Source organism: Oncorhynchus kisutch, linkage group LG23 (assembly GCF_002021735.2).
Source record: "Oncorhynchus kisutch isolate 150728-3 linkage group LG23, Okis_V2, whole genome shotgun sequence".
Taxonomy (NCBI): domain Eukaryota; kingdom Metazoa; phylum Chordata; class Actinopteri; order Salmoniformes; family Salmonidae; genus Oncorhynchus; species Oncorhynchus kisutch.
Genome location: NC_034196.2, coordinates 4,057,730 through 4,083,328, shown reverse-complemented (window position 1 = coordinate 4,083,328; position 25,599 = coordinate 4,057,730). Strand labels below are relative to the sequence as shown.

General features: G+C 46.8%; 1 protein-coding gene across 5 annotated transcripts in view; it reads right to left on the bottom strand.

Annotated features, from left to right (window-relative positions):
• rabgap1 (RAB GTPase activating protein 1) overlaps nt 1–25,599 on the bottom strand; it is a 153,642-nt gene that overhangs the window by 105,660 nt on the left and 22,383 nt on the right. The window contains exons 2-13 of one of the 5 annotated variants that reach the window (XM_031802598.1): nt 24,482–24,689; nt 19,133–19,162; nt 17,624–17,855; nt 17,363–17,551; nt 16,910–17,123; nt 15,699–15,873; nt 8,109–8,266; nt 5,491–5,601; nt 4,779–4,948; nt 4,131–4,300; nt 2,225–2,384; nt 1,035–1,128 (exon numbers count right to left, since the gene is read on the bottom strand). In XM_031802598.1, the coding sequence (XP_031658458.1) occupies nt 1,035–1,128; nt 2,225–2,384; nt 4,131–4,300; nt 4,779–4,948; nt 5,491–5,601; nt 8,109–8,266; nt 15,699–15,873; nt 16,910–17,123; nt 17,363–17,551; nt 17,624–17,855; nt 19,133–19,162; nt 24,482–24,637 (1,859 nt within the window). In that variant the 5' untranslated portion in view covers nt 24,638–24,689. Of the gene's footprint in view, nt 1–1,034; nt 1,129–2,224; nt 2,385–2,987; nt 3,008–3,779; nt 3,800–4,130; nt 4,301–4,778; nt 4,949–5,490; nt 5,602–8,108; nt 8,267–15,698; nt 15,874–16,909; nt 17,124–17,362; nt 17,856–19,132; nt 19,163–24,481; nt 24,690–25,599 lie in introns of those variants that run through there. The other 4 variants (XM_031802597.1, XM_020458036.2, XM_031802600.1 and 1 more) reach the window with 4 other exon arrangements.

The window sequence follows — 25,599 nt, the reverse complement described above, 5'->3', positions numbered from 1 at the left end:
TGAGTGTGTGTGTGTGCGCGTGTGTCCATTCTTAGTATAAGCTATAGCAACTCCGTATGTATGAAGGATAAGTCTATATTTTACAAGCACTAGGTGTTAGTTTGCTTTTCTTATCATCATGATTACCAGAGATAAATGTGAATTTATCACACAAAAACATTCTGTCAAAGAAAGATTATGAAGAATCAGACCACGGTACATTATAAAAGGCTCCTGACCTACAAGGAACATTGTAAAGAAGGCCGTAATTTGGGTTGTAACTCAGCAAAAGGGCCACTCTATCACTGTGCCAGCAGTAAGTCCCCTCATCTCTCTCCCTGACATGCCTCCCTCCATGCCTACGCTGACTGGTCAACAGGAATATCAAAAGCCCACCACCACATCAATCTTTCTCCTGGCAGCCTGGCCAGCCAGGCAGGGAGCTCAGCTCTAAAGGCTCACCGGCATCTTCAGGCACACTAACTAAACGGCAGCTCAGTGGTAGCTGCTTTCTCAGCACAGATCGTTCACTGAGCAAAGAGCCTGCTGCCTGGTGGTGCCAGACTGGTACAGCTGGTGGTAAGGTCTTGTAAGGTCAAATAAAGTTCAAAATCACCTCATCTTTTACCTTCGTTTGTTTATGGTTTAAATTTTCTATAACACCACTGAATGTTGAGCTAAATTAAGATGAGAAGTACAAAATACATTGGATGATCTACACGAAGGCAAGGTATGATATTCCTGATACAAACTGATCAACCTGCAGTAAAGTGTTTTTTTTTTATTTAACCTTTATTTAACCAGGCAAGTCAGTTAAGAACACATTCTTATTTTCAATGATGGCCTGGGAACAGTGGGCTAACTGCCTGTTCAGGGGCAGAACGACAGATTTGTACCTTGCCAGCTCGGGGGTTTGAACCCGCAACCTTCCGGTTACTAGTCCAACGCTCTAACCACTAGGCTACGCTGCCGCCCCAAACACTAACACTAAGGTTGAGGGGGAGCAGAGTAATGTAATGTATGATCAGTGAGATGAGATCTCCTCCCTGACTCACCATTTGGACAGCAGGTCTCCCCAGGTCTCCAGGATCTTCTCAGCACACTCCTTTGACACGTCTCCCGAGCCACTCAGCAACGGCTCGTCATTGTCTGGACAGAAGATTATTTATTTATTAAATCACTTTATTGTCCACCTTGCAAAAATAAACATGAGCTCTGCGACAGAGGGCATGTCCCAAATGGCACCCTGTTCCCAGGACAGTGCACTACTTCTGATCAGAGCTGTGGTCAAACGTAGTGCACTACTTCTGATCAGAGCTGTGGTCAAACGTAGTGCACTACTTCTGATCAGAGCTGTGGTCAAACGTAGTGCACTACTTCTGATCAGAGCTGTGGTCAAACGTAGTGCACTTTATAGGGAATAGGGTGGCATTTGGGATGCATCCAGAGACTTGAAGGGTTGACATATCAAAGTAGTTGACCTGGGCTAAAGTACATAAACATACTGTATGTATAGCGACTTACTAGACTGGTAAACACACGATCAGCCATGCCGAGAGACTAAACTATGGCACATAACAGGCTGGCTAGACAGGAGACAAACACAGGAGAGGGGGGGGGGGGGGGAGTACTGACATTGAGACAGACAAATAGACCTAGCTGTCACACATCAAGAATGGCATAATACATACTGTACAGGGAGAGGAATAAGGAACAAACAGACAGGGAGAGACTACTACACAATCCCAAACAGACCATTTCCTGTTCACTAGGGCACATTGTAGCAAAAATATTTTGTAACCAAAACATTGTGCTGTTTTTCTTTTTGTTTTTGTTTGGGGGGTTCAGTTGTGTGGATTTGAGAGGATTGGATACACCTGTCTAATCCTCTCAGAACTCGACCAGTGTCTAGTGGGTAGAGGAAATGAACAGTACATAGGCCGGGGGTAGAGGCTAGGGGTTCATTTAGGATGGAACTATAGAGACAGGAGGGCAACAACAACTATCCTTTATTCTTACTACCACAGATTTAGCAGATTTAGCAGCTTTTCTAAGGACACACTTGCAATGATTGTGATATGTGGTTGTTTTAACTACTTTAGTAAGTCACTCTGGTGAATAAGAGTGTCTACTAAATGACTCAAATGTAAATGTAGGGGAAGAGAGCTCTTCTGACCTCAAATCGGACTTCCTGGTTAAATTACGGTTGAATACAATGTAAAATTTGGGTTGCTCAGACAGTCACCTTCCTCCTCATCATCCTCGGGAGGCGATGGCACCATGGAGCCGTGGGAGGAAGACTGCAGGATGTTTGGGCTGGCTGTGGTTTTCTTCCTCTCCCTCTCTGACTCACTCTCCAGGCTCAGCACCTCGTACAGGGTATCGTTGTTACTCTTACGCTCCATCTGGAGGAAGCAGGGTATAGAGTCACATACACACTTCCTGTCATGGATCAGAAAGCATTGGATTCGTGTCATTGATACTGTTACGCTACATCTGGGAAGTGAGGAAAGGAATGGTGTTACATACAGGGTCAAGACAATAGGTGACCACATTGACTAGCAGTTCAATGTGTTCAAGAAACTCAAAAAAGAGCCCTCTCACAATTCATGTTGGGTTAACACAAATTAAGTCTAGACTAAAAAGTATGTTCAGTGTTGGTTCTCCATTGAGATTTTCAGGGAAACCGGGAGATGCCCATAATGTTTAAGTGTTTGGTCTTCCATGGTGTCTGTCTCACCTGTCTGATTTGCAGCTAGAAGGTCTGTCTCACATGTCTGAGTTTCAGCTAGATGCTCTCACCTGTCTGAGTTCAGGTAGAATGTCTGTCTCACCTGTCTGAGTTTCAGCTCGAAGGTCTCACCTGTCTGAGTTTCAGCTCGAAGGTCTCACCTGTCTGAGTTTCAGCTCGAAGGTCTCACCTGTCTGAGTTTCAGCTCGAAGGTCTCACCTGTCTGAGTTTCAGCTCGAAGGTCTCACCTGTCTGAGTTTCAGCTCGAAGGTCTCACCTGTCTGAGTTTCAGGTAGAAGGTCTCACCTGTCTGAGTTTCAGCTAGAAGGTCTCACCTGTCTGAGTTTCAGCTAGAAGGTCTCACCTGTCTGAGTTTCAGCTAGAAGGTCTCACCTGTCTGAGTTTCAGCTAGAAGGTCTCACCTGTCTGAGCTTCAGCTAGAAGGTCTCACCTGTCTGAGCTTCAGCTAGAAGGTCTCACCTGTCTGAGCTTCAGCTAGAAGGTCTGTCCCACCTGTCTGAGTTTCAGCTAGAAGGTCTCACCTGTCTGAGTTCAGCTAGAAGGTCTCACCTGTCTGAGTTTCAGCTAGAATGTCTGTCTCACCTGTCTGATTTGCAGCTAGAAGGTCTGTCTCACATGTCTGAGTTTCAGCTAGATGCTCTCACCTGTCTGAGTTCAGGTAGAATGTCTGTCTCACCTGTCTGAGTTTCAGGTCGAAGGTCTCACATGTCTGAGTTTCAGGTCGAAGGTCTCACATGTCTGAGTTTCAGCTAGACGCTCTCACATGTCTGAGTTTCAGCTAGAATGTCTGTCTCACATGTCTGAGATTCAAGTGGAATGTCCGTCTCACCTGTCTGAGTTTCAGGTAGAAGGTCTCACCTGTCTGAGTTTCAGCTAGGAGGTCTGTCTCACCTGTCTGAGTTTCAGCTAGAATGTCTCACCTGTCTGAGTTTCAGGTAGACACTCTCACATGTCTGAGTTTCAGCTAGAAGGTCTGTCTCACCTGTCTGAGTTTCAGCTAGAAGGTCTGTCTCACCTGTCTGAGTTTCAGCTAGAAGGTCTGTCTCACCTGTCTGAGTTTCAGGTAGTAGGTCTGTCTCACCTGTCTGAGTTTCAGCTAGACACTTTCACCTGTCTGAGTTTCAGCTAGAAGGTCTTTCTCAACTCTCGGAGTTTCAGCTAGAAGGTCTGTCTCACCTGTCTGAGTTGCAGCTAGAAGGTCTGTCTCACCTGTCTGAGTTTCAGGTAGTAGGTCTGTCTCACCTGTCTGAGTTTCAGCTAGACACTTTCACCTGTCTGAGTTTCAGCTAGAAGGTCTGTCTCAACTCTCGGAGTTTCAGCTAGAAGGTCTGTCTCACCTGTCTGAGTTTCAGCTAGACACTCTCACCTGTCGGAGTTTCAGCTAGAAGGTCTGTCTCACCTGTCTGAGTTTCAGGTAGTAGGTCTCGGTGTAGTTGCGTTTGCTGAAGGGCCAGAATAGCCTCTCGTTGGGAGAGCAGACTCTGACCCTGGTCTCCAGAAGGAAACGAACCGGCTCCTCCACCTCAGTGATCACCAGGTCCACCGCCGTCGTCATGTACATGAACTTATCTGTTGGACATGACCCATAACCGCCATTACTATATCTGTGGATGTGTACATTTACAGGAAAAATATAAGCACCCACCTAATTAGTGTTAAACATTAACTTATATGTTGAACATAACCCATCACTGCCATTACTAGAAGCCTTACCAGAAACCTTACAGCTGTGGTCATGTAAATTGACACAACACTCATCAATTTGACCGTAAAAGTCATGGACCTGTACAATAACTTAATCTGGAACACAAACATCCTCAATATAACCCACATACAGTTGCTGTGGTCATAGATATGCATTTGTAACAGGAACAGTGGTTAGCTATGTAAATGACATCAGCCAGACAGCCACGGTCGGCTATGAACCATCTGGGGGGCATCATCCTTAGAGGCCTGATCATACACAGACAGGAAGAATACCATGTTAACGTGGCACCACATAACCTGTGGACATATCATTGCGCGTTGGCCGTCTGGCCTGCTGTACCTTTGGGTGTCTCCTCGTTAACAGCCTGGAACTGAGGTGTGTTGGGATTCCAGCTCCCTGTGATGATGTAGGACTTCCCATCAGAGGACTTCCCCATCGACTCCAGGTCAAGCAGGTGCATGTCACTGTTCTTCACGTTCTTCCCTGGACTCAGCAGGAGGCCGAAGCACCTGGAACACACACCGAAAACACATACACCGAGCAGGCGTTCACAGACACACAAAGACACAAGTCATAAGAGTGGAACCAGGTGGAAGGCATCAGACAAGACCCCCCCCCCCAAAGTATCAGGCTAGATATATCCTTGACATACCAGAGCATGGAATAACAGAGGATAACAGAGCTCTCCAATCCGGGCCCAGTATAGGAACAGTGAAATAACAAAAAGCAAAGGAACTGAGGTTCAAGTGAAGGTGACGGCAAGTCAAAACAACATTATTAACCGTAGAGAAATAGCAGGCTCACAACAGAAACATCCATCTCCTTCTCATGGCCCGACTGGGACACTTCAGCTCGGAAACAGACGGACATTAAACAGTGGTTGTTTATCAATTAGAACTGAATTACAGCTTGTTATGAATAGCTGAGACGTCCTGACTGAGAAGTCTCCGTGGTGGTGGGACTAAGGCTCCCAGTCCGATACAGTCTGTGCACCGTACACTGTGTCACGTCTGCCTCTCTACCCGTGTGTGTGTGTTTGCGTGCACGTTACCTCTCTATGGCCAGCTCCTTATTAGACGTCTGTTGAACGTAGATGACGATCTTCTTGTCCATTCCCGGACGCAGCTTGAAGCTGTTCTTGTCTTTGTCTTTCGCCACAGCACTGGAAAAATAGAAACATAGAAAAAGCTCTTACTCTAAAAATGATTTGGATTTCAGTCAATGTGAAAGAGTGACTCGGGAGACCGCTTGCCCTGAGAACTTATACAGTAATGCCATATCGATGGAGATAATAAACCACTCTTTGCATTTGTTTACGCAGTTCATTGATCTAATGGGATGATGCAAGCACGGAGAATGTTTCTGTTCTGAATAGTGAGGGTTTGAATGACTGCTGAAATAACAGTCAACCTGATCAGAGCACACTCTTTTTTTCCCCTCCTCCCAAAAATATTTCAAAAATTACAAATAATTTATACACAGCATGCACTCAAGGCACTTCGAGCATTCTGTCAGAGCCACCACACTGGAGTTATGAGCTACTGAGATCATAAATAAATGCAGAATAAAAATTGTGGCATGCGGCTTAAGAGCCACTCTTCCCGTGTGGCTCAGTTGGTAGAGCATGGCACTAGCCATGCCAGGGTTGTGGGTTCAATTCCCACGGGGGACCAGTATGGAGAAAGAAAAAAAAAGTATGAAATGTATGCTTTAGGCGCTCTGGATAAAAACATCTACAAAATGAACAAAAATTATAATAAATTATAATAAAAGAGAAATACACGCCTAACGAAAACCGAAATGAGGTAATAAACACCATATAAGGGGAGGGAGACTGAACAGTACGACGGTCCAAGTTTCAAAAAAATATATATAGAATTTTCAAGACTTCGCAACCACGACACTACTCTGATCTTTACAATATTTGCTGTGTACTGTAGATTACACCAATCAATTCTGGAATTCCTGGAGAAAACATCCTAATGACTTGCCGATTTGGCCCTGATAGCGTGTGAATGCTGCGCTTAGATCTCAACATTCCAGAAATAAGCAGCCCATGGCTTAATGAGGAGGAAATATGCCCATCTAAAAATAAGCAATGGCTTTTTATGTGTAGTATCTGGCCATTTGGGAGCTACAGGAAGTTACTTGTTTGGTGGGAATTGGAAACCATTAAAGTCTGAGGATCTGTTCTTTCCTTGCCTCCTCTCCTTAAATCACTCGGATCAGAAAGAACTGATGAGCTTCCACCATATTGTTTTCACCGGTTAGGGGAGGACACAAGAACAGGACAGATGTTTATGCAGTTGAGACTAAGCCTTAGAGGAACAGCCATGAGTGAGACGCTAAAGTTCTCTCTCTCATCTAAAATAAATCGCAACACAGAGCTGATGATAACGGGTCCTCTCTGCCTCTGCTGAAGCGCATGATCGCTCACTTGGTTTCCATGCGGACATGTCCAGAGTGTCCCTATGTGAGAGTCGGTGACTAATCTGAGGACCCCAACGTCCTCTCTGTGAGCAGAAAAGGGCTGTCTAATCTCCGGCACTGTGACAGATTCCTAGGAGGACGTGTCTGCCTGTCGGCGTCGGCCCGGGCCAGTGGCAGTCCGCTTGTGAATAAGCTTCTGTGGAGGAGGAGAACAGGCTGTTCTGCTGCTCGGGATGATAAATTAGAGGAAGCACGTGTCGACAATTCAAATAAATGCTCAAGAATAAAAAGACACCTGTAGCTATTTCTGCTATTCCCTTCTGCACTGAAGGGGCATCGTTCTTTCTGAGAGTGAGATTGAATGCCATAGATTGAAGTGGAGCGAATTCAGTTAATGTGTGTTTCGAGACGGGGAAAAGAGGCCTTTCAGATAGGCAACAAATAGACTTGAGGATGAGGCCGGGTGATGTTCGAACATGTACCATAATGTGAGAGCGGTAAAGAGATCATCTGCATATATAACACATTCAGAGAGAGGACATTAATAAACACACAGTAGAGAAAGCATGTCTGAACAAGGCTGCAATGAACTATGTATAAACGTGCAACAAATAGACAATGCAGATGATAGCGCCGGTGTACAGTTGGATAACACTGACCCCTGACCCCTACCACACCCAGAGATGGAGGAAGGTGGCTGTTGTGTACAGATGATAGCGCCGGTGTACAGTTGGATAACACTGACCCCTGACCCCTACCACACCCAGAGATGGAGGAAGGTGGCTGTTGTGTACAGATGATAGCGCCGGTGTACAGTTGGATAACACTGACCCCTGACCTCTACCACACTCAGAGATGGAGGAAGGTGGCTGTTGTGTACAGATGATAGCGCCGGTGTACAGTTGGATAACACTGACCCCTGACCCCTACCACACCCAGAGATGGAGGAAGGTGGCTGTTGTGTACAGATGATAGCGCCGGTGTACAGTTGGATAACACTGACCCCTGACCCCTACCACACCCAGAGATGGAGGAAGGTGGCTGTTGTGTACAGATGATAGCGCCGGTGTACAGTTGGATAACACTGACCCCTGACCCCTACCACACCCAGAGATGGAGGAAGGTGGCTGTTGTGTACAGATGATAGCGCCGGTGTACAGTTGGATAACACTGACCCCTGACCCCTACCACACCCAGAGATGGAGGAAGGTGGCTGTTGTGTACAGATCGGCAACGTACCTAAAGGTCCCTTTGCCATCATCCTCCTTGATCTCCAGGCTGACGGTGAAGGTGAAGACGTCGCTGTCTGGAGTCAGGGGCGGAGCCATGCCCGAGAGGAGTGTCTTCTTGGAGGACCGCCTAAAGGCCGTGGCGAAGCTGTACAGTATCCTGCTGACCTGTGGCGTTTAAACACACACACACACCAGAGCATAAACCAGAGCATAAACCAGAGCATAAACAAGAGCATGCACACACACACAGAGAGAGACACACACACACACACCAGAGCATAAACCAGAGCATAAACAAGAGCATGCACACACACACAGAGAGAGACACACACACACACCAGAGCATAAACAAGAGCATAAACAAGAGCATGCATGCAAATTTCACCAGGCTCACTGTTCATTAGCTCTTGGAAGTGCTTGCACAAAAGGATAGTAACATCTCATCCTGTGTTATTGGAATCTAGATAGGGCTCTGTTTACAGTGTGTGAGCTGAGCCGAATTCTCTCTCTCGTTAGGTGATCCCCTAGGCCTTAGCCCATCACTGCACTGTAGATAAAACTAATGTCTGTTACACTGGTTGAGTCATCTGCATCCACACAGTTTGGCTTCTCTTCTTACAATACGCATCATCTCCAAACTCAGCTCATAGTCGAGCGGCGAAAACACTTCTAGGAGATGGCAGTGTCTCACACACACACTTCTAGGAGGCCGATGTGTGTTACACACAAACCCCTGTGTTCTAGAACACCTACTCATTCAACGTTTTTTCTTAATGTTTTTCTACATTGTGTGTCTTCTTGAAAGTTCATTTGTGGAATTTCTTTCCTCCTTAATGAGTTTGAGTTGTGACAAGGTAGAGGTGGTATACAGAAGACAGCCCTATTTGGTAAAATACCAAGTCCATATTACGGCAAGAACAGCTCAAATAAGCAAAGAGAAACACATGAAGGTCAGTCAACATGGAAACATTTCAAGAACTTAAAAATGTTGTTCGAGTGCAGTCGCAAAAACCATCAAGCGCTATGATGAAACTGGCTCTCATGAGGACCGCCACAGGACCGCAATGGACACTATACCGGTGGAAATCTGTCCTTTGGTCAAACTTGAGATTTTTGGTTCCAACTGCCGTGTCTTTGTGAGACGCGGAATAGGTGAATGGATGATCTCCGCATGTGTGGTTCCCACTGTGAAGCATGGAGGAGGTGGTGTCAGTGATTTATTTAGAATTCAAGGCACACTTAGCCAGCATGACCACAGCATTCTGCAGTGATATTCCATCCCATCTGGTTTGCACTTAGTGAGAATATCATTTGTTTTTCAACAGGACAATGACCCAACACACCTCCAGGCTGTGTAAGGGCAATTTGACCAAGAAGGAGAGTGATGAGTGCTACATCAGATGACCTGGCCTCCATAATCACCAGTCTTCAACCCAAATGAGATGGTTTGGGATTATTTAGACCACAGAGTGAAAGAAGAGCAGCCTTTTTCTTTTCCCCTTCAGCTATACTCAACCTCTCCCATCCATCTCTGAAAACCATCCAGTCTTGACTTCTACTTGCCATATATTTTTCACCTGTGCGGTTTCACAGATTCTAAATGAAAGATGAACACCTTTACTAAAAATACTACTATATTATTGATCGACTTACCATGGTTTTTCAAGTCACCCAGCAGTGCTATTTGCAAAGATAGCTTTAAGTACATTTCTGAACCTGCGACCAAAAACAAGCTACATACAAGTGAGCTAATGGTTCGGTCTGTTCGCAGCAAAATCTGCAGAGCTGGGATGGTTGAATCCCCCATATACCTAACATTCTATTGGTTGCAAGAATGTTGTATAATAATTTAAATTAAAAAGCTCTACGTTTTCAATCCAGTGTTTTGTGTATCAAAACCTTTGCCATGGAATCGGCACATCAAAAATCTCCTCAGCTATTTTGCAAACTGTCAATTTTTTGGTCCTTAAATGCAACTGATATACTTTTTTTATTTATCACATATTTATCTTTTACCAATTATGGTCTTTAATACAGGGCCGACAAACAAGTTCCTTACCATCTCCCCCTTCCCACTTGCCTCCTCCATTTTTGCGGTAATGATGCAATCGGTTGGTTGTAATTTTGAATAGAGCAAATATTTCTATATATTTTTGTTACCTGCATGTGTGGCATAACTTCCTCAGTTCTGTTTATGATATCATTAACAAAGATTATACCGTCCTGTTTTTTTTAAATGATCAATTAGTAGTATATTTGAGATTAAACATAATATGGAAAAGCGCAATTGTTTAACATAGGGTGAGTCATTCTTATTAATCTGTTGGAGAACCCATTTGGAATAACAGTGCATTCGGAAACTATTCAGATAGCTTAACATATTGTTACATTACAGCCTAATTCTACCATTTATAAAATCGTTTTTTCCCCCCTCAATCTACACACAATACCCCACAATGACAAAGCAAAAACAGATTTTTAGAAACGTTTTTACATAAGTATTCAGACCCTTTACTCAGTACTTTGGTCAAGCATCTTTGGCAGCGATTACAGCCTCGAGTCATCTTGAGACTTGTCCCGAAGCCACTCCTGGAGTTGTCTTGGCTTTGTGCTTAGGGTCGTTGTCCTGTTGGAAGGTGAACCTTCACCCCAGTCTGAGGTCCTGAGTACTCTGGAGCTGGTTTTCTAGGATCTCTCTTGTACTTTGCTCTGTTCATCTTTCCCTCGATCCTGACTAGTCTCTTCAGTCCCTGCAGCTGAAAAACATCCCCACAGCATGATGCTGCCACCACCATGCTTCACCGTAGGGATGGTGCCAGGTGTCCTCCAGACGTGATGCTTGGCATTCAGGACAAAGTGTTCAATCTTGGTTTCATCAGACCAGAGGATCTTGTTTCTCATGGTCTGAGAGTCCTTCAGGTGCCTTTTCGCAAACTCCAAGCAGGCTGTCATGTGCTTTTTATTGAGGAGTGTCTTCCATCTGGTCCCTCTACCATAAAGATGATTGGTGGAGTGCTGCAGAGATGGTTGTCCTTCTGGAAGGTTCTCCCATCTCCACAGAGGAACTCTGGAGCTCTGTCAGAGTGACCATTTGGTTCTTGGTCACCTCCCTGACCAAGGCCCTTCTCCCCCGATTGCTCAGTTTGGCCAGGCGGCCAGCTCTATCTAGGAAGAGGCCACTGTGTTCTTGGGGACATGCAATGCTGCAGAAATGTTTTTGGTACCCTTCGCCAGAACTGTGCCTCGACACAATCCTGTCTCAGAGCTCTACAGACAATTCCTTTGACCACATATTTATCTTCCTATAGTGCCTCAAATTCAGCTCTGGACCATGAAGTCAGTTTCATTGCATTGTTTCATTGATCGCCTTCTAATCAGGGACTGATTTAGACCTGGGACACGAGGTGGGTGCAATGAATTATCAGGTAGAACAGAAAACCAGCAGGCTCCAGGATTGGAGGGTAAGAGACCCCTGCTATAACGGACCGCCGGGACTGCATTTTACATCCATAAACCACGCCGTGGGCCGTTCTACTTGCACGTCCTTAACCATTTGTTTACACTTTGTTCAGTCATGTTACCTCATTGCCTAGCTGGCCAACAACCTAGTAACTTGACCTGTATATCCAAATATTGCTGTCCGGTCCTCTGGCAGTCTCTATGGGGGTGCCACAGGGTTCAATTCTCGGGCCGACTCTTTTCTCTGTGTATATCAATGATGTTGCTCTTGCTGCGGGCGATTCCCTGATCCACCTCTACGCAGACGACACCATTCTATATACTTTCGGCCCGTCTTTGGACACTGTGCTATCTAACCTCCAAACAAGCTTCAATGCCATACAACACTCCTTCCGTGGCCTCCAACTGCTCTTAAACGCTAGTAAAACCAAATGCATGCTTTTCAACCGGTCGCTGCCTGCACCTGCATGCCCGACTAGCATCACCACCCTGGATGGTTCCGACCTAGAATATGTGGACGTCTATAAGTACCTAGGTGTCTGGCTAGACTGCAAACTCTCCTTCCAGACTCATATCAAACATCTCCAACACTCTACTCAGCAAACTGGATGCAGTCTATCACAGTGCCATCCGTTTTGTCACTAAAGCACCTTATACCACCCACCACTGCGACTTGTATGCTCTAGTCGGCTGGCACTCGCTACATATTCGTCGCCAGACCCACTGGCTCCAGGTCATCTACAAGTCTATGCTAGGTAAAGCTCCGCCTTATCTCAGCTCACTGGTCACGATGGCAACACCCATCCGTAGCACGCGCTCCAGCAGGTGTATCTCACTGATCATCCCTAAAGCCAACACCTCATTTGGCCGCCTTTCGTTCCAGTACTCTGCTGCCTGTGACTGGAACGAATTGCAAAAATCGCTGAAGTTGGAGACTTTTATCTCCCTCACCAACTTCAAACATCAGCTATCTGAGCAGCTAACCGATCGCTGCAGCTGTACATAGTCTATTGGTAAATAGCCCACCCTTTTCACCTACCTCATCCCCATACTGTTTTTATTTATTTACTTTTCTGCTCTTCTGCACACCAATATCTCTACCTGTACATGACCATCTGTTCTTTTATCACTCCAGTGTTAATCTGCAAAATTGTAATTATTTGCCTACCTCCTCATGCCTTTTGCACACATTGTATATAGACCCCCCCCCTTTGTTTTCTACTGTGTTATTGACTTGTTAATTGTTTACTCCATGTGTAACTCTTTGTTGTATGCTCACACTGCTATGCTTTATCTTGGCCAGGTCGCAGTTGCAAATGAGAACTTGTTCTCAACTAGCCTACCTGGTTAAATAAAGGTGTTCTCAACTAGCCTACCTGGTTAAATAAAGGTGTTCTCAACTAGCCTACCTGGTTAAATAAAGGTGTTCTCAACTAGCCTACCTGGTTAAATAAAGGTGTTCTCAACTAGCCTACCTGGTTAAATAAAGGTGTTCTCAACTAGCCTACCTGGTTAAATAAAGGTGTTCTCAACTAGCCTACCTGGTTAAATAAAGGTGTTCTCAACTAGCCTACCTGGTTAAATAAAGGTGTTCTCAACTAGCCTACCTGGTTAAATAAAGGTGTTCTCAACTAGCCTACCTGGTTAAATAAAGGTGTTCTCAACTAGCCTACCTGGTTAAATAAAGGTGTTCTCAACTAGCCTACCTGGTTAAATAAAGGTGTTCTCAACTAGCCTACCTGGTTAAATAAAGGTGTTCTCAACTAGCCTACCTGGTTAAATAAAGGTGTTCTCAACTAGCCTACCTGGTTAAATAAAGGTGTTCTCAACTAGCCTACCTGGTTAAATAAAGGTGTTCTCAACTAGCCTACCTGGTTAAATAAAGGTGTTCTCAACTAGCCTACCTGGTTAAATAAAGGTGTTCTCAACTAGCCTACCTGGTTAAATAAAGGTGTTCTCAACTAGCCTACCTGGTTAAATAAAGGTGTTCTCAACTAGCCTACCTGGTTAAATAAAGGTGTTCTCAACTAGCCTACCTGGTTAAATAAAGGTGTTCTCAACTAGCCTACCTGGTTAAATAAAGGTGTTCTCAACTAGCCTACCTGGTTAAATAAAGGTGTTCTCAACTAGCCTACCTGGTTAAATAAAGGTGTTCTCAACTAGCCTACCTGGTTAAATAAAGGTGTTCTCAACTAGCCTACCTGGTTAAATAAAGGTGTTCTCAACTAGCCTACCTGGTTAAATAAAGGTGTTCTCAACTAGCCTACCTGGTTAAATAAAGGTGTTCTCAACTAGCCTACCTGGTTAAATAAAGGTGTTCTCAACTAGCCTACCTGGTTAAATAAAGGTGTTCTCAACTAGCCTACCTGGTTAAATAAAGGTGTTCTCAACTAGCCTACCTGGTTAAATAAAGGTGTTCTCAACTAGCCTACCTGGTTAAATAAAGGTGTTCTCAACTAGCCTACCTGGTTAAATAAAGGTGTTCTCAACTAGCCTACCTGGTTAAATAAAGGTGTTCTCAACTAGCCTACCTGGTTAAATAAAGGTGTTCTCAACTAGCCTACCTGGTTAAATAAAGGTGTTCTCAACTAGCCTACCTGGTTAAATAAAGGTGTTCTCAACTAGCCTACCTGGTTAAATAAAGGTGTTCTCAACTAGCCTACCTGGTTAAATAAAGGTGTTCTCAACTAGCCTACCTGGTTAAATAAAGGTGTTCTCTACTAGCCTACCTGGTTAAATAAAGGTGTTCTCAACTAGCCTACCTGGTTAAATAAAGGTGTTCTCAACTAGCCTACCTGGTTAAATAAAGGTGTTCTCAACTAGCCTACCTGGTTAAATAAAGGTGTTCTCAACTAGCCTACCTGGTTAAATAAAGGTGTTCTCAACTAGCCTACCTGGTTAAATAAAGGTGAAATAAAAAAAAATATAAAAAAAATTATTTGGGAGGCACAGAGAAAAAAAAACGGATAACCTCTTCAGGAGACCAATGATCATAGCAATGAATGAATGATGGACCTCGTGCATGTCATCATCACAAACCTGGCATTTGTAAAGTGAAAATAGTGCCTTTACACAATGCAGAAACCTACTCCACAAATTACTTAGTAAGTCCAATGATAGTTATTCATATGACCGCTAACTTTTACAATAAACTAATGGTCTTTACATCGTTACATATTCGTTTCTAGACACAGAACATGAGCCTCAAATGTAGTCAATACAGGCTGTAACTCAAACAATAAAAACAATTGTGCTTTCTAAATTTCATGAGGCGCTCCTAAAGTTGGGAGCACCAGTGGTAGCAATGAAAAATGTTCCTGTAGAGCCGTGTGTGCACGTGCGTTTGTGTGTGTGTGTGTGTCATGGGAGGGAGGAGGTCCAGCCACCAGGCAGACATGGGGTGGTCTGTGTTCTGGGCTGTCTGGAAGATAGCAAGAGACATCTTTCTCCAAGGAAGGAAAAGGGGGAAATCAGGTCACTGCACACAGAGGGAGACTAAGGAGAGTAAGGAAGACCAGCTCTCTGTCTGGCTGTGTCCCAAACAGCACCCTATTCCATATAGTGCCCTACTTTAAATAGGGTGCCATTTGGAATGCAAACTCTGTTATACACTATTATATAGGCCGAGGCCCGTTCAGGCAGAGAAGAGTACAGCAGAACAGCAGGCTAAGGCTGACTGACTAACTGCAGGCTAGACATGAGATATAAACACATGGGCATTGGGTACATCAGTGTCTGTACAGAGAGTGCAGCCCAGAGGGCCAGGATAGCGGGGTAAACAGCTCACACAGGGAGAGATATTTCACCTCAACATGAATGTTTGGGCATTGTGTGTGGGCAGCACGGAAGAGTTCTGCTGTGCTGTCAGAGCATAAGGGAGGCTCTGGTACTGTGTGATAAATGGAAGGAGCGCCGGCTCTCACCATCTGCACTGCTGTCAAATGTGGATGAAACTGTAGTGCAGTGATTGAAGACCCAGGCAGCAAGGAGCAAAACAAAAGTCACAGGAATTGAAGGAGTGTGTGTGTGTGTGTGTGTGTGTGTGTGTGTGTGTGTGTGTGTGTGTGTGTGTGTGTGTGTGTGTGTGTGTGTGTGTGTGTGTGTGTGTGAATGCCTGTCAAGTATATAGTGTCCTCACCGCCTCTTGGATCTCACAACGGAAGACATGGATGCGGAAGATCTCTGCGTTGTAATGGCTCTCCGTGAAGGCGAAGCAGTCACTCTCTGGCGTGCTGTCGTGACCCCGCACACAGAACAGGATCTTGTAGATGGGGTAGCTGGCTATCTCTGTGCTTGTCTGGGGGTCCAGCAACCTGCAGAAAAAGAGTCAGGTCATATTATGGTTAAAGGGTAGCAAAGAAAACAATAACAAGATAGAGACATAATGGAGGTATTCAAACAGCGCGGCTCACAAAAGCACTCCCACTCTTCAGTCTGTGTTTGTTTAAAAGGTCCCGAACAGTCAAAATCATGTTTTTCATTGGATGATATTTGAGGCGGGATTATTAAGGGGATAGGGTGACATCCCCATCTCATTTTAATACACCAATGGTAACATGATATTCTCTTACCTAATTGAAATAAGTGCCGCCTGGTAACCAACATCGGAGAAGGTGTGTTTGCAGAGGGGAATGGTTTACATAGCTAGATAGCTGACCTACTAGCGCCAACATTTTACTGTAGGGTGTCAGGGAGTTTACACTATGTCTCTATGGAAAAGGTACTTCTATCTCTACCCTTTCATCGGTGTCTGGTGTTAGCTAGTTACCGGCTAGCCAGGTCTTTCGGCCGGCATGGAACAAAGGGGGGGTGGGGGGGGTCGTTTTAAACTCTGACGCAGATGTCATGTCAACAAATCCGTCGGTGCTGCTGTCAACTGCATCACAACAGACATGTCAATAGGGAAATTTTTTGTGCATCACTGATGCAATTTCAATGTTGTTGGAGTTGCTTTGTGTATCACCAAATGAGCTTGATCTGATTTTACTGCAACACTGCTTACTAAATACATTCAGGTTTCTTGACATGGGCGTTTCAAAGAGCTGTCAGTCAAGGTGAGCTCATGAATTGTAAGCTCCCCGCCCACACAGCCTGTATTCTCAAACTTCCTGGTTGCGAGAGAAAAATGACTTTTTCATTTTACATTTCTACCCCCCCCCCCAAAAAAAATTATTATATATATATATATATATATATATATATATATATATATATATATTATGGGTGACATTTTAGTCACTCAAAATGCTATTTTACATGGGTATCAGAATAACTACTCGGGAGCGTTATGAGCCACAAACACAAATCTCTTTGGTTGGTTTGTCAGTTTGTTTGTTAAGCAGTCCTGACCTGACGGTGCCCTCTGAGACTCCAGGCACAGACAGGGTGACGTCCAGGGGTAGCTGGCACTGCCCTCTGAGTATGGTCATCATACGGAGCGCTTCCACCTCACTGCGGGGAGCGTTGACCGAGGCACAGCCCAGGTAGGTCAGCTTATTAAAGACCACACTGTCCTCGTCTGGGATGGGCGTACTGGGGCTGCACTCCGATGACGACTCATCCCCTGTGGATGTCAAAGGTCATACAGAGAGGGTCTAGTGAGGGGGAGAGACAGCAGATCAAAGCGTAACCCCTACCCCATAGGACATTGGATATACGGAAGTGACATTTCTGCTCAGCCAATCAGAAGACAAGATTAAACTATAACCATAGTTCTTACATCTGCCCAACCCTTTCAGATCTAGAGAAGTTCCTAAGGTGTAGGGTCCCAGAAGTTGATTTGGTATTGTTGCTTTGACTCACCGCGGTAAGATCGTTCATTCAGCTCACTCTCCTGCGCTGCAGATTGGACGGGGAGCACCATCTCAACTTTGGCCGGGGTGCCGAGGGGGTCAGGGCACAGTTGGGGCTCGGGTGGTGCTGCCATGGTGGGGGAGAAAACATGGTCTACCCCGCCTGCCTGGTCCACGCCGCCACCACTGGGGACGCCACCACCCAGCGCCTGCTCAGCTACAGAAGGGTCCATCAGAACATCCTCCACGCCGCCACCACTGGGGACACCACCACCCAGCGCCTGCTCAGCTACAGAAGGGTCCATCAGAACATCCTCCACGCCGCCACCACTGGGGACACCACCACCCAGCGCCTGCTCAGCTACAGAAGGGTCCATCAGAACATCCTCCACGCCGCCACCACTGGGGACGCCACCACCCAGCGCCTGCTCAGCTACAGAAGGGTCCATCAGAACATCCTCCAGCTCCTGCTGCAACTGATGCTCACTGCCGTTCCCCACAATCTGTTGTCACACACACACACACGGACGGATAGGCACACACACACACACGGACGGATGGATAGGCACACACACACACACCGACGGTCGGACAAGCACATCGACACACACACACAGTCGGACACACAGGCATTCACACACACACACACACACACACACACACACACGGACGGATAGGCACACACACACACGGACGGATGGATAGGCACACACACACACACACACACACAGACGGACGGACGGATAGGCACACACAGACAGACGGACGGACGGATAGGCACACACACACACACACACAAACAGACGGACGGACGGACAGGCACACACACACACACACAGACGGACGGACGGACGGATAGGCACACACACACACACAGACGGACGGATGGATAGGCACACACACACACAGACGGACGGACGGACGGATAGGCACACACACACACACACAGTCGGACACAGAGGCATTCACACAGACACACAAGGAATCCCAAAGCCCACACACACACACAGACGAGCATAGGTCAAAATACAAGGTTCATTATTCAGGCTACCTAAGAAACAGTTCATCAATCAATCTCAGTAACTTTTTCCTGTCCAACTTCAGTAGTGGCTAGGTTGAAAATGTTATACTGATCTTGAGATTCTCTCCAAGTGATTGACAAGGGAATTGAGAGGGAAAGCGACGTCTTCAACAGAGATAGCACTTGAAGTACGAAGTGATTAGATTAGTATGTGAATTTACGATTGTGAATGAATTAGATCACCACAGGAGGGCTTACAAGTTTCTAGAAACCGAACACTGGTCTGTTTGCTTACAAATTGTAGCCTATCTTTCTAAGAGAAAGCACATTCGCCAAGTTCATTGAGCTGACAGATGCTAAGCAAAGGTGGACCATACAGGGGGAGGCAATATACTGCAAAGCAAACTAGTGAAGACTGCAAAGCACTGTTCCTCAGCCTCCAGCAGTAGCCTAACACTACACCACAACATACAGTGGCAAACAAGAGGCGTATTGAGCTGAGGAGGGGTGGGCGGGTGGCAGACTGGGAGTCTGGCCGTAAAGCCTCAAAAAACAGAGCTAGGACAAGAACTTGCACCAAAACAGCTGAGCTAGCTACCTCATCACAAGACAAGCTAGGTGGGCATCAAATCATTCAACAGCCAACCCGAAAACACTTAATAAGAGCACCACAGAACAAATACAGTGTCACCACAGAATCACAGCACAGAGGGGGAGAGGACGAGAGAGGGAGAGAGAGAGAGTGAGAGAGAAACTGACCTTAAAGCTGACCCCTTCCTCAGAAATCACCTGCGTAATAAACAACACATTTAGACAGCCTGCGCTACTCCCCTCTTCAACTACCTTGTGTGGGGAGAAGTACGTGTAAGAATAGCCAAGAGAGTTATTTCGTTTTTCTAATCAATTCTAATTACGGTTGTTAATGTACATGGGGGTGAGGTGTACAGTTTCCGTGAGGCTAGTCTAAATATCGTCTTGTACCTCAACTGAAGGCAATTGAGTGGCTTAACTTAAGTCATTTCAGCAGTCCACTATCACCACCTGCTGGTGTCTTTTGAGCACTACCTCATCAGAAGGAAGTACAGTGTGGGGGTGTCCAGAGGCACCAAATAAAGCACAACATGGATGGGTAAACTAACATGTTATTTATACATCTTGGTTTTTTGTTGTTAATGTTTCATTTTCACATTAGCGGGAACAAATACACAGAAGGGTGACAGAATGACTTGAGACTGAAGAAACATACAATCAACAGTCTAATAACCTATACAGCGAGAGTGTTTGTTAGCATGGAGAGAGAGAGAGATCAAAAGAGGGGGAGAGAAAAAAAAGAAATGGGGGAAAAGAGAGGGGGGGGGGGTTGAAATACTTAAATGGACAATAATTCCCCCACCCAGCCCCACAGGCAGCTGAGCACCACAGGGTGAATGGTACGGTTGGGAATGTGCCAGGGACCTCACTATACGATATTATCACAATATTTTAGGTGTCGATACGATATGTATTGCGATTCCCACAATTCTATATGTATTGCGATTCCCACAATTCTATATGTATTGCGATTCCCACAATTCTATATGTATTGCGATTCCCACAATTCTATATGTATTGCGATTCCCACAATTCTATATGTATTGCGATTCCCACAATTCTATATGTATTGCGTTTCGATAATATGATTTTATTGCGATTCGATGTTCCAAACATGTTGTTCACCAATATGTACAGCAGAGGGACAAGAGAGAGCCATGAGAAAACCAGTCCTGATCAGTCATGGAAATAAAATAAAAAGTGCTGAAAACAAATGTTCTCCCTAGTTATTAAAAAGAAGATGGAGACAACAAGCTATGAAGTTTAAAAAATACTGGCGTTTTGGTGCAGGTACAGCCAACTAGTGCAAAAATAATACTGCGATATTGTCAAAACGATACATCGTCAAAAGTAATAACCTGATATGTAACCGAATAACCGGATCGACCCCCCCCCCCCCCCATCACTAGTGAATGGCCCAGATAGAGGAGAGTGATATGTAAACGGTTCGACCCCCCCCCCCATCACTAGTGAATGGCCCAGATAGAGGAGAGTGATATGTAAACGGTTCGACCCCCCCCCCCCATCACTAGTGAATGGCCCAGATAGAGGAGAGTGATATGTAACCGGATCGACCCCCCCCCCCCCCCATCACTAGTGGATGGCCCAGATAGAGGAGAGTGATATGTACCCGGATCGACCCCCCCCCCCCCCCCCCCCCATCACTGGTGAATGGCCCAGATAGAGGAGAGTGATATGAGGAGAGTGATATGTAACCGGATCGACCCCCCCCCACCCCATCACTAGTGAATGGCCCAGATAGAGGAGAGTGATATGTAACCGGATCGACCCCCCCCCCCCCACCCCATCACTAGTGAATGGCCCAGATAGAGGAGAGTGATATGAGGAGAGTGATATGTAACCGGATCGATCACCCCCCCCCCCCCCCCCCCATCACTAGTGAATAACCCAGATAGAGGAGAGTGATATGTAACCGGATCGACCCCACCCCCCCCACCCCATCACTAGTGAATGGCCCAGATAGAGGAGAGTGATATGTAAGCGGATCACCCCCCCCCCCATCACTAGTGAATGGCCCAGATAGAGGAGAGTGATATGTAAACGGATCGACCCCCCACCCCCCACCCCCCATCACTAGTGAATGGCCCAGATAGAGGAGAGTGATATGTAAACGGATCGACCCCCCCCCCCCCACCCCCCATCACTAGTGAATGGCCCAGATAGAGGAGAGTGATATGTAAACGGATCGACCCCCCCCCCCCCCCCCCATCACTAGTGAATGGCCCAGATAGAGGAGAGTGATATGTAAACGGATCGAACCCCCCCCCCCCCATCACTTGTGAATGGCCCAGATAGAGGAGAGTGATATGTAAACGGATCGACCCCCCCCCCCACCCCCCATCACTAGTGAATGGCCCAGATAGAGGAGAGTGATACGTAACCGGATCGATCACCCCACCCACCCCCACCCCAACACTAGTGAATGGCCCAGATAGAGGAGAGTGATATGTAAACGGATCGACCCCCCCCCCCCCCCCCCATCACTAGTGAATGGCCCAGATAGAGGAGAGTGATATGTAAACGGATCGACCCCCCCCCCCATCACTAGTGAAATGCCCAGATAGAGGAGAGTTATATGAGGAGAGTGATATGTAAACGGATCGACCCCCCCCATCACTAGTGAATGGCCCAGATAGAGGAGAGTGATATGTAAACGGATCGAACCCCCCCCCCATCACTAGTGAATGGCCCAGATAGAGGAGAGTGATATGTAAACGGATCGATCACCCCCCACCCCATCACTAGTGAATGGCCCAGATAGAGGAGAGTGATATGTAAACGGATCGACCCCCCACCCCCCACCCCCCATCACTAGTGAATGGCCCAGATAGAGGAGAGTGATATGTAAACGGATCGACCCCCCCCCCCCCCCACCCCCCATCACTAGTGAATGGCCCAGATAGAGGAGAGTGATACGTAACCGGATCGATCACCCCCACCCCATCACTAGTGAATGGCCCAGATAGAGGAGAGTGATATGTAAACGGATCGACCCCCCCCCCCCCCATCACTAGTGAATGGCCCAGATAGAGGAGAGTGATATGTAAACGGATCGATCACCCCCCACCCCATCACTAGTGAATGGCCCAGATAGAGGAGAGTGATATGTAAACGGATCGACCCCCCACCCCCCACCCCCCATCACTAGTGAATGGCCCAGATAGAGGAGAGTGATATGTAAACGGATCGACCCCCCCCACCCCCCACCCCCCATCACTAGTGAATGGCCCAGATAGAGGAGAGTGATACGTAACCGGATCGATCACCCCCCCCACCCCCACCCCATCACTAGTGAATGGCCCAGATAGAGGAGAGTGATATGTAAACGGATCGACCCCCCCCCCCCCCCCCCATCACTAGTGAATGGCCCAGATAGAGGAGAGTGATATGTAAACGGATCGACCCCCCCCCCCATCACTAGTGAAATGCCCAGATAGAGGAGAGTTATATGAGGAGAGTGATATGTAAACGGATCGACCCCCCCCATCACTAGTGAATGGCCCAGATAGAGGAGAGTGATATGTAAACGGATCGACCCCCCCCCCCCCCCCCCCATCACTAGTGAATGGCCCAGATAGAGGAGAGTGATATGTAAACGGATCGAACCCCCCCCCCCTCACTAGTGAATGGCCCAGATAGAGGAGAGTGATATGTAAACGGATCGATCACCCCCCACCCCATCACTAGTGAATGGCCCAGATAGAGGAGAGTGATATGTAAACGGATCGATCACCCCCCACCCCCACCCCATCACTAGTGAATGGCCCACATAGAGGAGAGTGATATGTAAACGGATCGACCCCCCCCATCACTAGTGAATGGCCCAGATAGAGGAGAGTGATATGTAAACGGATCGACCCCCCCCCCCCCCCCCCCCCCCCCCATCACTAGTGAATGGCCCAGATAGAGGAGAGTGATACGTAACCGGATCAAACTCCCCCCCCCCATCACTAGTGAATGGCCCAGATAGAGGAGAGTGATATGTAACCGGATCGACCCCCCCCCCACCCCACCCCATCACTAGTGAATGGCCCAGATAGAGGAGAGTGATATGTAAACGGATCGACCCCCCCCCCCCCCATCACTAGTGAATGGCCCAGATAGAGGAGAGTGATATGTAAACGGATCGACCCCCCCCCCCATCACTAGTGAAATGCCCAGATAGAGGAGAGTGATATGAGGAGAGTGATATGTAAACGGATCGACCCCCCCCATCACTAGTGAATGGCCCAGATAGAGGAGAGTGATATGTAAACGGATCGACCCCCCCCCCCCCCCCCCCCATCACTAGTGAATGGCCCAGATAGAGGAGAGTGATATGTAAACGGATCGAACCCCCCCCCCCCCCCCCCCCCATCACTAGTGAATGGCCCAGATAGAGGAGAGTGATATGTAAACGGATCGACCCCCCCCCCCCCATCACTAGTGAATGGCCCAGATAGAGGGGAGTGATATGTAAACGGATCGACCCCCCCCCCATCACTAGTGAATGGCCCAGATAGAGGAGAGTGATATGTAACCGGATCGACCCCCCCCCACCCCACCCCATCACTAGTGAATGGTCCAGATAGAGGAGAGTGATATGTAAACGGATCGACACCCCCCCCCCCCCCCCCCCATCACTAGTGAATGGCCCAGATAGAGGAGAGTGATATGTAACCGGATCGACCCCCCCCCCCCCCATCACTAGTGAATGGCCCAGATAGAGGAGTGATATGGAACCGGATCGACCACCCCCCCCACCCCATCACTAGTGAATGGCCCAGATAGAGGAGAGTGATATGTAACCGGATCGACCCCCCCCCCCCATCACTAGTGAATGGCCCAGATAGAGGAGAGTGAGAGCCTGACTGTCTTGCCCCTGTAACCTGACCCCATACGAGAGACACAGCTCAATCCTCCTGACAGCCTACAGCATATTCGTGATTATTTACAGTAAAGAATGGAAAATGTAAAAAAGAGCATGGAATGGGTTTCTTAATCAGATGATTAGGTGCAGTATGTGAGTGATTGCCTTGGAAGGGGGATGACACGAGACTGATTCCCTGGTCACTTAACATCAGTGGTGAGAGAAGGCAGACGTGTCTGCTGCTAGTATGATGATTCTCCACTGATGCGGTTACCTTCCAATGACCCACCGACTGAGGCCGTGGTATTCAGGTGAGTTGACTACGAAGAAATCAAGCTGATCGAGAGTGACACACACCTGTTCCTGATTCGCTCCCTATTCCTTCCCCTTGGCTTGAACCCTCTCTTTGTTTGCACTTTGCCCATCTGCAAGGGGCAGGACTAGCCTAAGCAATATGGTGGAAGGAACCTCCATCACAACATTGCTTACAACCTTAAACCTACCCAAGCACTTCAGATCTGCCGTGCAAACATCATATGGTTAGGGGCTTAGGGCCCAGGTGAAGGGGAAGGGAGAGAGTGAATTGGGCAACTCGCCAGATGTCAGAGTTCTGTTTACTCTGCCAGGCACTCTTTATTTCATCTTACCTTCAGTCCGGTCTTTTCGTCATCACTACCGTTATTAGTGGAGGAGCCTGGGGTGTCGTCCCCCAGCCGCGACACCAGCACAAAGTCCTCACTGTTCAGGGTGGACACGGAGTCGGACGACACGCTAATTTTCCCCACCGAGGCCTTGTCATCCATGACAGCTAAACCAAGCCAGGCTCATGAATGGAGGGGAAATGAGTCAAATCACCTAGAAAAGGAAAAACAAAATAAAAAAGGTCATGATGAAATGACGGCGTGCTTTTTTAAATTTAACGCGTAGTCGTCTCAAGAATAAATGATAGGGGCATTATCTGGGAAAGTATCAAGGACTCCTACAGGGAGGGTAGGTTGAGCGTGTGCAGTTACAACTAACCACCAGAGGGAAGAACAACTTCTCTGTCAACAGAACTAGCTCAAAGGGGAAAGAGTTCTTTGAGAGAGAGCAGAGTGAGAATAGAATGGAATGAGAATATAATAGAGTGAGAATGGGAATAGAATAGAGTGAGAATAGAATAGAATGAGAATAGAATAGAGTGAGAATGAGAATAGAATAGAGTGAGAATAGAATAGAGTGACAATGGAATAGAATAGAGTGAGAATAGAATAGAGTGAGAATGAGAATAGAATAGAGTGAGAATAGAATAGAGTGACAATGGGAATAGAATAGAGTGAGAATGGGAATAGAATGAGAATAGAGTGAGAATAGAGATGTAAAATAAGAAAATCCCATACATATTTTGCATTGGAAGTTTCAGCAGCAAAGTAAGTGAATGCAAGGTAAAGCCACGGTGATGCCAAAATCAAATGTCATACAATACAAAGTCCTTCAGATGTGTGGATGGATATGAGGGAACTGAGCAGTCAGAAACGTCCCCACTATCACTCTAGTGTATTTCATGGAGAATACACCTCCAGTAGGTAGCCTCCATCATCTCCGTGGCAATATGCAAACAAGAAACTAAAATCACGCCTATTATTAGGCCTAGAGTACACACACTGACTGTTGTTCGCCTCCATCTCAACGCAGCTCTGCTCTACATCCTTGTCATATGCATCCCCTGAAGCAGTTCACATGATCCCACAAGATTCCGCTGACTCCCATCACAACTGGGCTGCAC